Source organism: Phlebotomus argentipes, unplaced genomic scaffold, assembly GCF_947086385.1.
Source record: "Phlebotomus argentipes unplaced genomic scaffold, Phlebotomus argentipes genome assembly contig_6, whole genome shotgun sequence".
Classification (NCBI taxonomy): domain Eukaryota; kingdom Metazoa; phylum Arthropoda; class Insecta; order Diptera; family Psychodidae; genus Phlebotomus; species Phlebotomus argentipes.
The window spans coordinates 1,940,660-1,953,945 of NW_026776145.1; the positions used below are offsets into that span (position 1 = coordinate 1,940,660).

The 13,286-nt window shown below is 38.7% G+C and overlaps 4 protein-coding genes across 5 annotated transcripts in view; 1 reads left to right on the plus strand and 3 right to left on the minus strand.

Moving 5' to 3' along the window:
* The window catches only part of LOC132256297 (PAS domain-containing protein cky-1), a 44,360-nt gene extending 42,560 nt beyond the window's left edge, over window positions 1-1,800 (minus strand). For both annotated transcript variants that reach the window (XM_059752636.1, XM_059752645.1), the window contains exon 1: window positions 1,414-1,800. In XM_059752636.1, the coding sequence (XP_059608619.1) occupies window positions 1,414-1,439 (26 nt within the window). In that variant the 5' untranslated portion in view covers window positions 1,440-1,800. The remainder of the gene's footprint in view (window positions 1-1,413) is intronic.
* Window positions 1,801-3,691: 1,891 nt separating this feature from the next.
* On the minus strand, window positions 3,692-5,932 carry LOC132260902 (MOB kinase activator-like 1). Its single transcript, XM_059759337.1, has 3 exons — window positions 5,761-5,932; window positions 5,332-5,498; window positions 3,692-5,270 (listed from the first exon to the last, which is right to left on the minus strand). The coding sequence occupies exons 1-3, from the start codon at window positions 5,772-5,774 to the stop codon at window positions 4,786-4,788; spliced, it is 666 nt and encodes a 221-aa protein (XP_059615320.1). The 5' UTR covers window positions 5,775-5,932; the 3' UTR covers window positions 3,692-4,785.
* Window positions 5,933-6,965: 1,033 nt separating this feature from the next.
* On the minus strand, window positions 6,966-11,604 carry LOC132261559 (1-acyl-sn-glycerol-3-phosphate acyltransferase alpha). The gene is made up of 2 exons (XM_059760462.1): window positions 11,332-11,604; window positions 6,966-8,744 (listed from the first exon to the last, which is right to left on the minus strand). The coding sequence occupies exons 1-2, from the start codon at window positions 11,511-11,513 to the stop codon at window positions 8,066-8,068; spliced, it is 861 nt and encodes a 286-aa protein (XP_059616445.1). The 5' UTR covers window positions 11,514-11,604; the 3' UTR covers window positions 6,966-8,065.
* Window positions 11,605-12,146: 542 nt separating this feature from the next.
* Window positions 12,147-13,173, plus strand: LOC132261644 (NADH dehydrogenase [ubiquinone] 1 beta subcomplex subunit 8, mitochondrial). The gene is made up of 3 exons (XM_059760582.1): window positions 12,147-12,264; window positions 12,395-12,615; window positions 12,674-13,173. Exons 1-3 carry the CDS (start codon window positions 12,183-12,185, stop codon window positions 12,887-12,889), a joined length of 519 nt encoding a protein of 172 aa, XP_059616565.1. The 5' UTR covers window positions 12,147-12,182; the 3' UTR covers window positions 12,890-13,173.
* Window positions 13,174-13,286: the final 113 nt, after the last annotated feature.

Here is a 13,286-nt window from a genome sequence, read left to right on the forward strand (position 1 = left end):
CGTGTTCGATTCTTTGTTGGTGAATTATTTATGCAATGGAAAATGAAATAAGAAATGCATTCAGACGCTGAACAGTACCGTATATTGTGGCCTCTTTCCACTTGATCCTTTTTCATATCCTTCCCTCTTTTTAGCGATCGCAAAATTGCCCTCACTTTACATTGAGAATGAGCCTAAAATACTATCTTTTTGCTCATGTTTTGCTGCAAAAAAAATACATATTCTATACAATATCTTTATGATAATTTTTGTCTTCTTCATATTTGCCTTGATATTTGCTTTGCTATTCTCAATATACACAATATTTTCCAACAAACAATGCTGTTGTAAAACAGACGATTCCTCGTTTATTTTTCACCAAGATCTCAACAGCAAGAAATAGTCCGCAAAAAAGGATATTCTGCTTCCCATCCAGAGCATTTAATGGGAATACAATTCAAGGTTGAAAGATCCTAAAAGTCTGGGAAAATTCACTGGCATAGAATTTGTCAAAGAGTCCCTCCTGCATCGCCATATCCCACAAATTGCGAGGATAGAGAGACATTATTTATGCACATATATTTACAATATTGCACATAATGCACCACAATCTCCCGGTGAAATTGCTGGTGGAAACAGAAGAACATTCTTGGTACAGTTCTACGCGGGAGGTACAGTGTTTTATGAAATATTACCGATTGTCCAGAACAAAAGAGAGTATTATGATATGGCAAAAAAGACGAACTAAATAAAAGCTCTTGCAGAATATTCTCAGTCATATTGTTCCTTATTTTCACTTTTTACCCAACATCCTCAGCTTATATTCAATGTGAAAACAATCAGTGAAACTATTGTTAATTGTTGCCAACAACCTAATTGCGCACCCCCATTTTTCGTTTCAACAATTCAACATTCAAGAAAACCATTGAAGATGCTAAATTATGAGCTTTTCCCCCATCACAAAATACTGAATTGAATTCAAATGTGGAATTCTGCAATTTAGTGTTTCGATTACTTTCATACAAACAGAGTTAAAAGGAATAATATACACAAACTAGGGAATGTAACATTAATTTATCAATTGAGACAATTGACTTAGGGAAAATCACACAAAAGCCACAGAAAGCTCTCAAATTCCACTGCAGACTTACAACGTGATTATATTCTCGAGGAGGGAAAGCACCTAATTGAGCAATTTTCATACTTTGTGCAATAATAGATGCTAATGCGGAGTAATATAAAAATTCCACTTCTTTTTCTATCTCGTGTAAAAAAGAACATTCGTATAAATTGCTTAAAGTTGATAATTTGCAAACACCATTTCGAATTTTTTGTTGCGCAATTTTACGGTGCGATATTCAAGAGAGATTTTACATCCTTGTCAATATTTTTGTGGAAATTTCGCAGTATTCAAATAATAAGACTTATCCTAACCTTATGATTAATCCAATAGTAATCATAAATGCACTGAGTTTTTTTTTCTTTGCGAAAATTAAAATATTTTTAGCACGAGCACTAGTTTTACTTCGGCGCACTGATCTTGTTCTTTGCCAAACTTATCTGCTTCTCTGAGACTGTATCTGTACACAAAAACAATTCATGCAAACACTCCTGAATCTCTGAATGAATCCCACACGATCACTTTCATTGGACACTGATGGAAAATACCACTGATTAACTTAATATTGTCTGTTTATCAATAAATTGTGCCGCTAAAAACGGAAGAAGTTCGAATAGCTGCGCATGTTGAACTCAAGAAGATCACGTAATACTATTGGTGATCTTTCACTCGTGAAGCACTTCTCACCGCTACTGCTGCTCTTGGCCGACTGGCGCGAAGCACTTGATCGTCTCATGCCCAATAGTACGGAGAGACAAGCGTAAGAAGAAGGCATGGACAGAGACTCGAGAGAGGTGGAATTTTAACCATACACATTATAGCAATTGTATGGGAAGCTTTTGAATAATAGTGGGGCTCTTGGCAGTAAATAGTCGTCTCACTCCAACCAATTCCTCTCTTTAGCCGCCTCAAGTCCCGAACTGTCTCGCACAATTGTGTTTTTCAGAGGATTTATCAGGAAAATGATAGGAAAATAGAGTATGAATTGCGTGAAATCAGATCATTTTTCTTCATTTACAGTATTTTGATGTCTCAATCCCGTGATAAATCGTCTCATTGCCAAATGTATGAATCCACTTTCCAAGAATACAAACAAATCGTGAGATCACTTGAGGTATAAATCGCATTTAAAATTAATCCAACAATTTCCTCTAATTGCTCGCGCTATTCTACTCTTCCCACGATCTTCAGTCTCTGAAGATCGCCCCAAATTCCATTGGTGAATCGCTGAAAGCTCCTCAAATCACCCACATTTCCCTACACACAGCATTTTCTACTCCTTTATTTGTCATTTCTCCGCGCACACCGACGACCTAATGTGACCATTTTCGGAATGAGACAACACGATTATGGGCGGATCGCGTGTGTTCCAATAGCCTAACGTCGTCTCGTTTATTGGTGGCTTGCGCTAAGTAAAGATATTATTTCAATCCACCGGGCTCTAAGTGCTTTATGACTTTAGCAAATTATTGAACGTCGTTAAAGAATATTTAACCCAGCAATTTTTATCAATTATTAATGCATTTATGGATGCTCTGGTGAGTTGCTGAGGTGCATCAAAGTCAATTTAAAATCCATATTTATTTGGAGGATTTCTAGGGCGCCAGTGAGAGGATAGTAAAACGCATTTGACTATCTTGTGAAATAAACTGAAATGCACTCTATAATTATTAACTTGATCATCGCGATTTATGAGAAAATGTTTGTGAGGAAAATTAAGTTATTAGCACAGAATTTCAAACCTACATTTCAAATTGAAATACTAATACAATTTTACATGTTTTCATAATAATTTTAATCTGAAAATGATGCCCGAAATAACGAAGACATTCATGAACAGTTTTGCTAAATGTCGATCAACATTTCTGTTGGTCTGAAAGTTTTATTCTTCTAAATGAGAATAAAATAGAGACATTGATTTGGTGTGAGACAAAGTAAAAGAATCTCTTAAATTTCTTATTAAATCGAATAAAATAAATATAATGATTTCTAAACAACCAATTCTCACTGTAATATTTTTATTCAGATAGCAAAGTCTAGAGGAAAACATCGCTACTGTAAATAATAAATGATTAAAATGAAAAGTTTGAAATGTAATGAAAAAAAATCTTTTTAAACAACCATCACTGTTTCTTGAGACAACAAATCGTTGCCTCGTGCGCATTTTTCATACGTGCCAAAAGACATCAACACAAGAAACATTCAATTAGAAAACTTTTTAATATCTATCTACTTACAAATTAAAAAAAAACTATACATTTGGATACAACCAAAATTCTTCGCATTTTCATTAATAGAAAATTTATTCAGAAACTTAACGAACATTTCAACAAGTACTCAAACCATGAAGTCGATAATGAAGATCATTCATGAAATCGCAATACGAGTCATGAATCAAAGAAATATTTGAATAAGAATGTGATAAAGCTAGAGATTACGAAGGTCCCAAGAGATCACTTACCGCATTATCAAGGCATTGTAGAACTTCAAAGCTCACAACAAACAATTGATCTTTATAGTGAAATAGCTTCGCGGCCAGTAAAATATTCCGATCATCCAACAATGCGAACAGCAATGGAAATCACTCATTATTTTATTATTTTACGCAAATAGTTTATTATCAAGTATACACAAAATCTAATGTAAAGTATAGTCCTCACTATTTCAAAACGAAGCATCTCTGTTTGATATAACAAGAAGGAGTAATTAACTTACCGGAGGGCGAGAACAACTAAGATCACGTTCAATTGCGAGAGAAAGAATAACTTCTACATAATTTCGGAAACATCTTACAAATCGAGTCATCGAATTGCGATCGCTAAAGTTCAATATTCTATGCGCTTGATTAAGTGTTACTGTGAAAATTTGCTGAAATCGTATTCAAAATATGTCCGAATGACTTCGGGATATTATCTCTCATTTAAAATGCTAAAATGTACAATGCTACCCACTTCGAGACAAATTATCTTCCTCCCAATATCGTCTACGGCATCTGAAAGATAAGGCAACTCTCTGTGACTCGACACGGTATTTCGACATTCAGTTATTATTACTTATTTCTGGGGCAATAAATAGCATTTCCGTGCAATTTCTCCATGTGGATTTTCTCTCTCGATTTCTCGTGCTTAGAAGAAAGTACTGAGAACGGGGGTGGCTCAACATTTTGTCATGATCTTCAAGCTTTCAGTTTACTGATATAAACCTTATATGTAATGTTGCACTTTAACACAGGGGACGAGGCGAAAAGTGACTGGTGCACTTTTACGTGATAAATTTATCTCCATCGCCAATTTCCTCAAAATTTCATATCCTACAATCTCCTTCCATTTATGCGAACGAAATGCCAAGCGTTCTGGTGAAGATGTTCATCCTGGAACTTTCACCGATTCTCCTCACTCGTCGTCCTTCCGGACTACGGAGTTTATATGTACAAAAATATCATATTTTTCTCTCTTCAATATCAAAAATTCAATCGCCTCCGCAGACACACACGATGCGCCGTTAACACGCGCTCGAGTGCGTCAAGCATCTTAATTTTAGCTACCCTGTTCGTCTGATTGAGACACACAAATCACTTTTCACCCGGAGAGAAGGAGGAAATTAACGGAGGAGTCTCCAATATAAAATTGTAAAAGAAGTAATGCCTACAGATGTACCTTAAATAGGGGGGTTATGAATGAAAGCTCCTACATCTGCCGCCCGGTGCCATCCTTGGCCGTTAGCTTGTCGATCAGCTCCTGCAGGGGTGCCAGCTCGCGCCTGTCGATCAGATTGAACTCCTGCACGAAGAATATAAAGTGCTTGAAGGATGTGTTGAGGTGGGCCTCCTCTCCCAGCCGCACCACTTCCGAGAAGTGCTGGTGGTAGATGTGGGCGTACACGCGGAACAATCGCTTAAGTATCGTCTTGGCGATGGTCAGGAAGTTCTTTGGGAAGGGCACGCCGATCTTCGATGGGAACAACGTCTCGTCATCCAGCTGATCCTGCACCCACGTCATTAGGTAGTCTATGTATTTGGGGGCGCTGCACTTGATCGGCTTCTTCACCGTCTGCCCGTCCGCCCAGTGATACTCGTACTTTGGCCCCGCTGACATCACTCCGCAGTTCTCCTCCGTGCAGAACTCCGTCACCGTGCCGTACAGCATGTTTATCTGATTAAAGAAGTCCACAGCTGCGGAACACACAAGGCACACATTAGACTCTGTCGCGCTCCATCAGGCCGAGGCACTCACTGTTAACAGCCACCCACTCGTTGAGGTCCTCGCCATCGGGCAGAGCCACGGCATTCCGCAGGTTCCCGGATCCTAGCGTCGCCGCGGCATGCTTCATAAGATCATACTGATGCGTCCCTTCGGGAATGTTCTTTTTTGGCTTGAAAGTCTTACTGGATCTGCTTCCGCTGCAAATAGAAACCACAAATCCATCACACTTCAACCACTTTCCTAGGTTACCTTTGCCAGTCTTGTCAGACCAAACAAATGATTTTCCACCTGCATGAAAACACCCTTATCATCCCCATATAATCCCAAAAACTGCCTCCCTTAAACCCGGAGGGGTTCCGTTTTAGCCTCTCACGTCCCCATGGTGCTCAAGAGACCGGAAAATTAAGGAAATGACCAGAAAATGTTAGCATGCAGATGCTTTGTCGGGGCAGTACTTACAACAAGAAGCTCATTTCAATGGACTTTCCTCCACCAGCACTTGAGATCCTGTATCACACTGTCTACGAGGAGGCCCCAGAGATCCCTTAAATCCTATAAAAATCCTAGAAATCCACAATATTTTACAACAATGTAATTTACGTGAAGAACAAAAAATTCCAGGTGACAGTTTGACGGTAGTGTTGCCAGCGCGGATAATCACTCAACGAAAACGATATATCGAAAAGTCATATCGTTAACAACCCGGTGGCGCGCGTCTTACGACAGTCAAACCGTCTGGCGGCCGGCGGTCGGGTGAGTCGCACGACTGTCGGAAATCTTCTATGGAATATCTTCAATTTGTATTCCCACAATATGAGAAATACAGTTGCAACGGTTTTTGTACATAATTCGTATTTTAAAAGAATATTTGGATAGTTAAATCAACAAGGAATTTGTAAATTATACACAATACTTGACAAGAATAGCTAAAAACTGTCGATTTCTCATTTTCTCAAAAAAAATCTTTTTTCTAAAGAGAATGAACTCTAAAACTGCAAAAGTATAATTTTTATCTTGGGTAAAGTGTAAAAAGCATTGAAGAAAAGCGAAAAACTCTGACATCATCATTAAATATTCATGAGACCAGAAGTTCAACAAACCTCAAATTTGGCCATTTGCTCATGACGATTGCTTCTCGCTCTGAACATAAATAAAATCAATAAAGCATTCATGAATGTTCTCAGAAGAATTATTGTTGGTATCGCACTTTCACCTTCTGACTTTAAAACAGTGCAAACAATCCAGTGAATAAATAAATCCCTTCACAAGGGAAATCTTGCTGATCATAAAGACTCCAGTGTTTCACAATAAATTTCTTTATGCACCACAGCAGAAGCTTTCGGCGAATGTCCGCATTATCTGTAAAACAATTGGTGTGTCACCAGAGATCGATAGAGTGATTTATAAAGTGCGGTGTATTGCCGAAAAGTGCCACATTCACAGATAGAGCGGAATGGAGAGCACAAATTTCGCATGATGGTCTCTATCGAGTTCCAGTGTTGCTCAACACTTAATTTCAAAGCTCATAGCGGTGCAAAATGCTTCACCTTGTACTTCATTCCGCCAAATAGTGTCGCGCGATATCAATTATCTCGCAAAACGTGTTTCTCACACTAGAAACGTGCCTCTCTTCTGACGCCAAGTAAAAATGCAGAAAATTCATCTATGGAAATTTCAAGATATACTCTCAATATATATTTAGAATACAGAAAAAATACACCTAACATAATATCTCTCCCTTTTCTTTGGCTCTACAGCGAAAAAGTAAATACATAAATTGAGACATCAACTTCCAGCATCTCGTGGCTTCTAGCCACACGCTTTTGTCGCGTTACACATTGAAACGCATATTTAGAGTTGAATTATAAATTTAGATCAATAATAATTGAACAGATGACAACAATTCAACTACTCTCAGATAAGACGTTGCGTGTGTTGGAAAACATAATGAGAAAATGGTACATGTGTTTCGTGCAATTCTTATGTAAAATACGTGTTAATTTTCTTCTCGTAAAAAAAATAGATTAATAAATTTAATTTCGGAATGTGCAATGATAATTTCAGAGAAATTGACTCCTTAAGAGACATCCTAATTTTTCTTTTAAGTAAATTATGGCAACTATCTTTGTTTTTCTTTCCATACAAATGCAGAAATATACTTTGTTTCGTCCACAATTATTCGTAGTTCACTTGCAATTGCTTTTACTACAGTAAATATTCCATTAATATTAATCAACATGTTGTTGTGGCAAAGAGTAAGGGCGCATATCTTCAGGAAGCAACTGTTCTCTTTTCAGCATGTCAAGTGCACTGTCGAGACAACACATTCTCAGCTCCCAATTGATTTGTAATAAAGCCAGTCGGTCGATATGCAAAAATATGTACATTTCATAGAGAGGAAGAAAATGGGAATGTTTCTTATCAAGTGAAAAGAGATCATTGATTTTTTGTTCTGAGTATATATGAAAATTTACAAGAGGTTTTTGGATTGAAAAATTCCCACAATCTCAATAGTTTTACTAACTTAATTACGTAGACCTCATTTGGCGGAGACACAAATACCGATTACAGTTAAATCAATAAGTAATTGATTGATATGTTTTCCAATCCTCATTCCAATTGTCTCGCTTTCCCTCTCATATGCAAATTAAATAATAAATTTAATTTCACTTCCCAGCCATGATGTTGAAAGAGAACAATTTCAACCAGATTTATCACCATAAATTTCACTGGTAATTACTATCGAGGTAAAATGCATAATCATTCAATTGGATGCCTTTTCGTCCTTCTTCTCAATGCTCGAGATCTTGGTCTTCATAAACTTTGCGTTCATTTCGGCCGTCGATTCGAGATAAACGCTCTTCATCAAACCCTTGGTTTTCTCCATGAGGGCATCGATGTCCTTCGTTGTCATGCCCGCCGTGGAGATTGGAGGTAGTGTCGTTATGATGATCTCCCCGTTGTCGAATATCTTTCTCTTGCTGTCGAGGAACAGGGAGTATGAGCTGAAGACCACCGGCAGGATGGGCAGCTGCTCGGAAATTGCAATGTGGAATGCGCCCTTCTTGAAGGCGTGAATATCATTGCTGTTGCGCCTTGTGCCTTCGGGGAAGACCCACAATTTCACCCTGTCCCCCTTCAGGTAGTCACCCATGTTGTTGAGCGTCGACCGAGACTTGTCCGCGCTCTTACGATCTATGAAGATTATATTGCACAGCCACGCCGCCAGGCCGAAGGGCCACGCATAGAAGAGCTCCCGCTTGGCCACCACCGTGCACTTGTCCATGATATGCCAGATGTCCAGCATCCCCAGAATGTCCAGCGATGACTGATGGTTCGCCACAATCACGTACGGCTTGTCTTGGCTGATGTACTCCTCGCCGCGCAGAGTCCACTTGATGCCGATTATCTTGGAGATTGGCCGACACCACAGACCTCCGATCCTGCAAAGCCAAGAGAAGAACACCCAATTAAAGAGCGCATTACACCGTGATGATAATAACAGTTCGCATAGAAGAGATGGGAGAAAGTAAAGAAGTCAAGGGTACAGCAATTATTATTATCGGCACGTGTGAGCTTAAGCAGTATTATATGATTACCTCTTTACCTAATGGATAAGATTGCATTATAAAACGTGAAAAAAGCAACAATTGATAAACGAAGAGCAAGACTAATGAGAAAGTACATTGGAAGTAAGAATTAAAATCACTCGAAAAAAACATCCAATGGAAATTCTACATTTCATTGCAAAATATTATTGTACTTTGTCCAGTTTTTGTGTGTGTGAAATGATACCTTTATTCTTTGAGAATATGACATGCAAATGTGCATCAGATTTGATACAATTATTCACTGAAGTATTTAATCTAGATCTCTGATATTATTCTTTGGTTCAATAACATTGCAAAGTTATTGTGTCAACGGCACGACTAATTATTGGTATAAAACTGAAAATGAAAATTACAGTTAAGTACATAAAAAGCAAGACACTTGAATCTTGAGAAGACCACTTACGCGTCTATTGCAACATGTAATGTGACTCTAAATACGACCTTGGCACACAGAGCAACGAGTACTCCATATATGAGAATTGCGAATATCGATCAAATTGAAAAGTCCAATAAAATTTTGCAGTTGCAAAACCTGTGGAGAATTTTGGTCAACATTCACTCAGTCAATTTTATTCAATCAATATTTATTATTAGAACGCGCCAATAAAGCCGCTTATGGGCACTCAATTATAAAGTTAATGCAATTAGAGCACAATAAAAAGAGTTCACACAAGAGAACGCAGAAGCGAAAACTCTTATCAAAAGCTTGTAAATATTTTGAGGCAAAAAATCATAAATATTGATAAGTTTGCCTTTGTTGTGAAAATCCATGTAGAAAAAAATACTTAATTCTACTCAAGTGCTCCTCTCCACGCCATTATCATCATCCCTAGTCACTATACGTAAGAGGTACAGAGTACAATGTTTCGGCGATAAAGTGGGGAAAATTTGGAGACAGAGTTCAGACTGACCAAGAAGGTCAAGATAATCCGCACCCGAAAGTCTTTGATATCGACGTGATTTCGCACATCTTTTATCAGAAGGGCAAAGAAAAATAACAAATCGCTTCTTCCTCTCCCGGTTTTTTCTATCGAAAGTCTCGCGAATGGAGGAGAGATTTTGATAAGAGGATTTTACCGAAAACACAATTGATGAGATATTGATTGAAGTCATGTTGCCATGCAGTGTTGCTCAAGAAGAACCAGTGAAATTACTTGAAAATTAATTAGAAGAGGATCAAAAATTTACCCCCCGTGATTAGGATATCAAAACAATGAATGTTGGGAAAAATCACTGTTGTTTGCATGCCTTACTTCGCCAAGCAAGTGTATGTTTGAGTGCCGAAATATGACAAGTATTTTCCAAATATTGAACAACAAAAGCCGCGCTTCTTATCAGTCGCTTCCCACCAAACAACAACTACCCATGGTGAATCCTAAGCTAAGTTGTGTTGTCATGTTTACTTTATAGTGTCTAATATGAGAGGATTTTCCTAAGAATCACAGAACTTTTCGCACTTGAAAATTAATCCAAAATCAACGACAAATTCACAACATTGCAATTGACATTGCATTCAACGGTGTTCCATCTTAGGAATGTCCAAGAGAAATACAAATCACACTTGCTGAGACGTTGATTTCAGTGCGTCTCTTCGATAGCATTGACTGCTACGCGAGCACGTATGCAATTCATTAATTTATGCCCCCATAATCGCATAATTCATGGTAACAATGGTAACAATAAGAGACGCAAAGCGCGACAAAGAGTTGCATAATCAAAGCATGTGTGCATTTATCAAACACACCCAGACTGATATAGCTCTCAAATCTAATCAGTCGAGGCTTTTTGGGCTTCTATTCGACCCAGACAAACGCGTCTTTTTTCATTATCACTGCATTTTGATTATGTGTCTTGATTTTTCTAATCCAAACATCCGCATAAGTGTTATGTGGCTCAGCTGATCATGAATGCACAGCTAATGCGTGGAGGCGAGATAAGGAATTTTGGTGTGTGTGAATGTCAGTGGATAAATAAATTATGAATAATACGATAATGAAGAAAGGCGTCTAAATTTATACAAGCCACCGGACGTGGACAATTGAGTTTTAATTTCACTTAAGATGAACAATTGCAGCGCAAAGTGAATTTAGAAGGCTACCATATAGGACTCGCAGATGCTTTACACAACTGACTGCATTATGTACGTTCTGGAGAGTAAATAGGGTAAATAGTACGGCTCCAGACACATGTACAGACTTTTAATTGCGCGTTTTTCACTCAGGCTCACATTCTTTTTGTTGTTGCAAAAAAACACAGGGAAAGAAACAGTGCAGGAAATGCCTACGCGTTGGCAATCGGGTCCCTTTATGGATCCTCGGTCATCCGGGGGGTATTTTCAAGGGGTGCTGCTGATGTAATGATTCTGTCACAGCGGAACTCACTTTTCGCCCCTAAAACCCACATTTTTCCCGGGACTTACTTCAAGTTCCGCACATTCCACGGCCGAAACATGAATATTGGCCAGAGGATTGTGGCATTTATTGTGATTCCAAGGCAGTAAACTGTGAACTTTGTATAATAACGAAAAACTGCACTGCTCTCGTAGAGAATCGGCAGCAGAAGCAGGAGAGCCAGGATAATCAATTGAAAATATGAGGTCATCTTCACGTTTTTTCACCCAGTCACAACCGCAATGGACACATAAATAGATCCTCCCGTGCTTTCTTCCACCAAATACTTCACTTCGATTTGCTAGGAAAATAGAAAAATGAAGCACTGCGCCGGGCGGTCGAATTTTATATATTTGATTCGCAAAGTGAGATTCTCGTACTCGCGAACAACCCCGGCTGTGTGACTCCTATTGAATATCAGTACTGCACTACTGACGAATAAGAGGATTTCTGCTTACACTGCAAAACGTCGTCTCTCTCTTTCCATGAAGTAAAAGAGATGAAAGAACAAAATCCTTCCCTGTGACACACATTTTTTTTATCGCCGCGATGCGAAAAAACTGGTCACAGAGCGAGTATCAGTGTTATGACATATTTTATTAGCGAGATACAGATGGACTACATATGTATTGTCAGCTGGGAAATATATTTTCCTCGCAATTTTCAGTCTAACTTCAACACACTATCAAATTGAAATCTCTTACTCACTGAGGAAAAAGGGAATTCAAATTTTTATTACGCAGAAAATATGTAGTCAGGAGAATCTGAAAGGAATATTCCTTCAATCAAAGGAGTTGGCATTACGGTGTTACAACCGCGATTTCAAAAAGGTCAGAAAAGTGTCACTTGTCTTTGGATGTAACTTCAGTGTGGTGAAAATATGGCTCTTTTTCGGGGTGCAAAAGTGGCTTTAAATCTCGCCAGGGCGAATTCTGCTGCCCTTGTGGTTCCAGTGAGAAACCGTGAGTATCTCTAGAACCCTTCCCCCGTTGAAATTTTAGATATTCCCCAGGATTTTTCACTTTCCTACGACGAATTATTTTGACGCGCTGGTTTACGTAATTTGTTGTCATTTGACGTGCTCATTCGCAGACTGGAACAAGGATTTCAAGCCCGGAAAGTATCCGGAGACAGAGGAGGAGAGGCTGGCAGCTGCTAAGAAGTATAATATGCACCCTGACGAGTATGAGCCTTACCCGGACGATGGAGAGGGCTATGGCGACTACCCGAAACTGTCGGATGAGCCTGTAGAAATGAAAGATCCTCACTATCCCTACGATATGCCAGCCCTCAAGAGGAACTTCAACGAACCGGTGAGAAAGGACACACCAACTGTGAATCTGTTGAATCTCATTGCATTCTTTTCATTAGATGCACGTGGAATACGTGCTTAGAAGTGAAGATCGCTGGGGTTACGATAGGCCGCCCAAGATATCACTTCGGAACCAATTTCTCACGTTCGTCGGAGTCATGAGTGCACTCCTCGGGAGTTTCTTCTTCTTCGAAGATTACAAGATCTTTCGCCCAGCGCTCCCGAAGCAATTTCCAGGTGACGGAAAGGTTCATTACACCTTTGAGAGCAAATAGTCAATGCGAGATTTGTGCATAGACCCTGTTAATAAATAATCTTTAATTTTTCCATAAATATCGGGATAGAAGACAATTTTACTGGGTGACTATAATAGTTATGATTCAAAGATTAGCCAACAATTTTAAAGTCCGACACAGACTTGAGGTTTATCACAGAAGACTAACCCAAAGACCTCAAAGGTCTTTGATTGCACTGATCGGAAGACGTTTTTAGGCAAATTTTCAAGGTTCATGTAAAATGACGATTTGAGAAATGTTAATCAATATAATTTCTAATCAAATTGCAAAGTTTTTGAATAGTTCTTGATGTAATGATTGAAAAAATTGACAAAGATCCGAAAATACTTTCTGCTCTGCATTTGTTAGTCTTCTTAAATCTAATCCTCAAGTGTGT

Coding starts and splice junctions, on each gene's coding strand:
- LOC132260902 (XM_059759337.1), bottom strand. Junction 5,271..5,331: donor CGAGTGGGTGGCTGTTAACA/GTGAGTGCCTCG, acceptor TGTGTTCCGCAG/CTGTGGACTTCTTTAATCAG.
- LOC132261644 (XM_059760582.1), top strand. CDS start 12,183: ATGGCTCTTTTTCGGGGTGCAAAAGTGGCTTTAAATCTCGCCAGGGCG. Junction 12,265..12,394: donor TGTGGTTCCAGTGAGAAACC/GTGAGTATCTCT, acceptor GCTCATTCGCAG/ACTGGAACAAGGATTTCAAG. Junction 12,616..12,673: donor AGAGGAACTTCAACGAACCG/GTGAGAAAGGAC, acceptor TCTTTTCATTAG/ATGCACGTGGAATACGTGCT.
- LOC132261559 (XM_059760462.1), bottom strand. CDS start 11,513: ATGACCTCATATTTTCAATTGATTATCCTGGCTCTCCTGCTTCTGCTG. Junction 8,745..11,331: donor TGGAATGTGCGGAACTTGAA/GTAAGTCCCGGG, acceptor TTGGCTTTGCAG/GATCGGAGGTCTGTGGTGTC.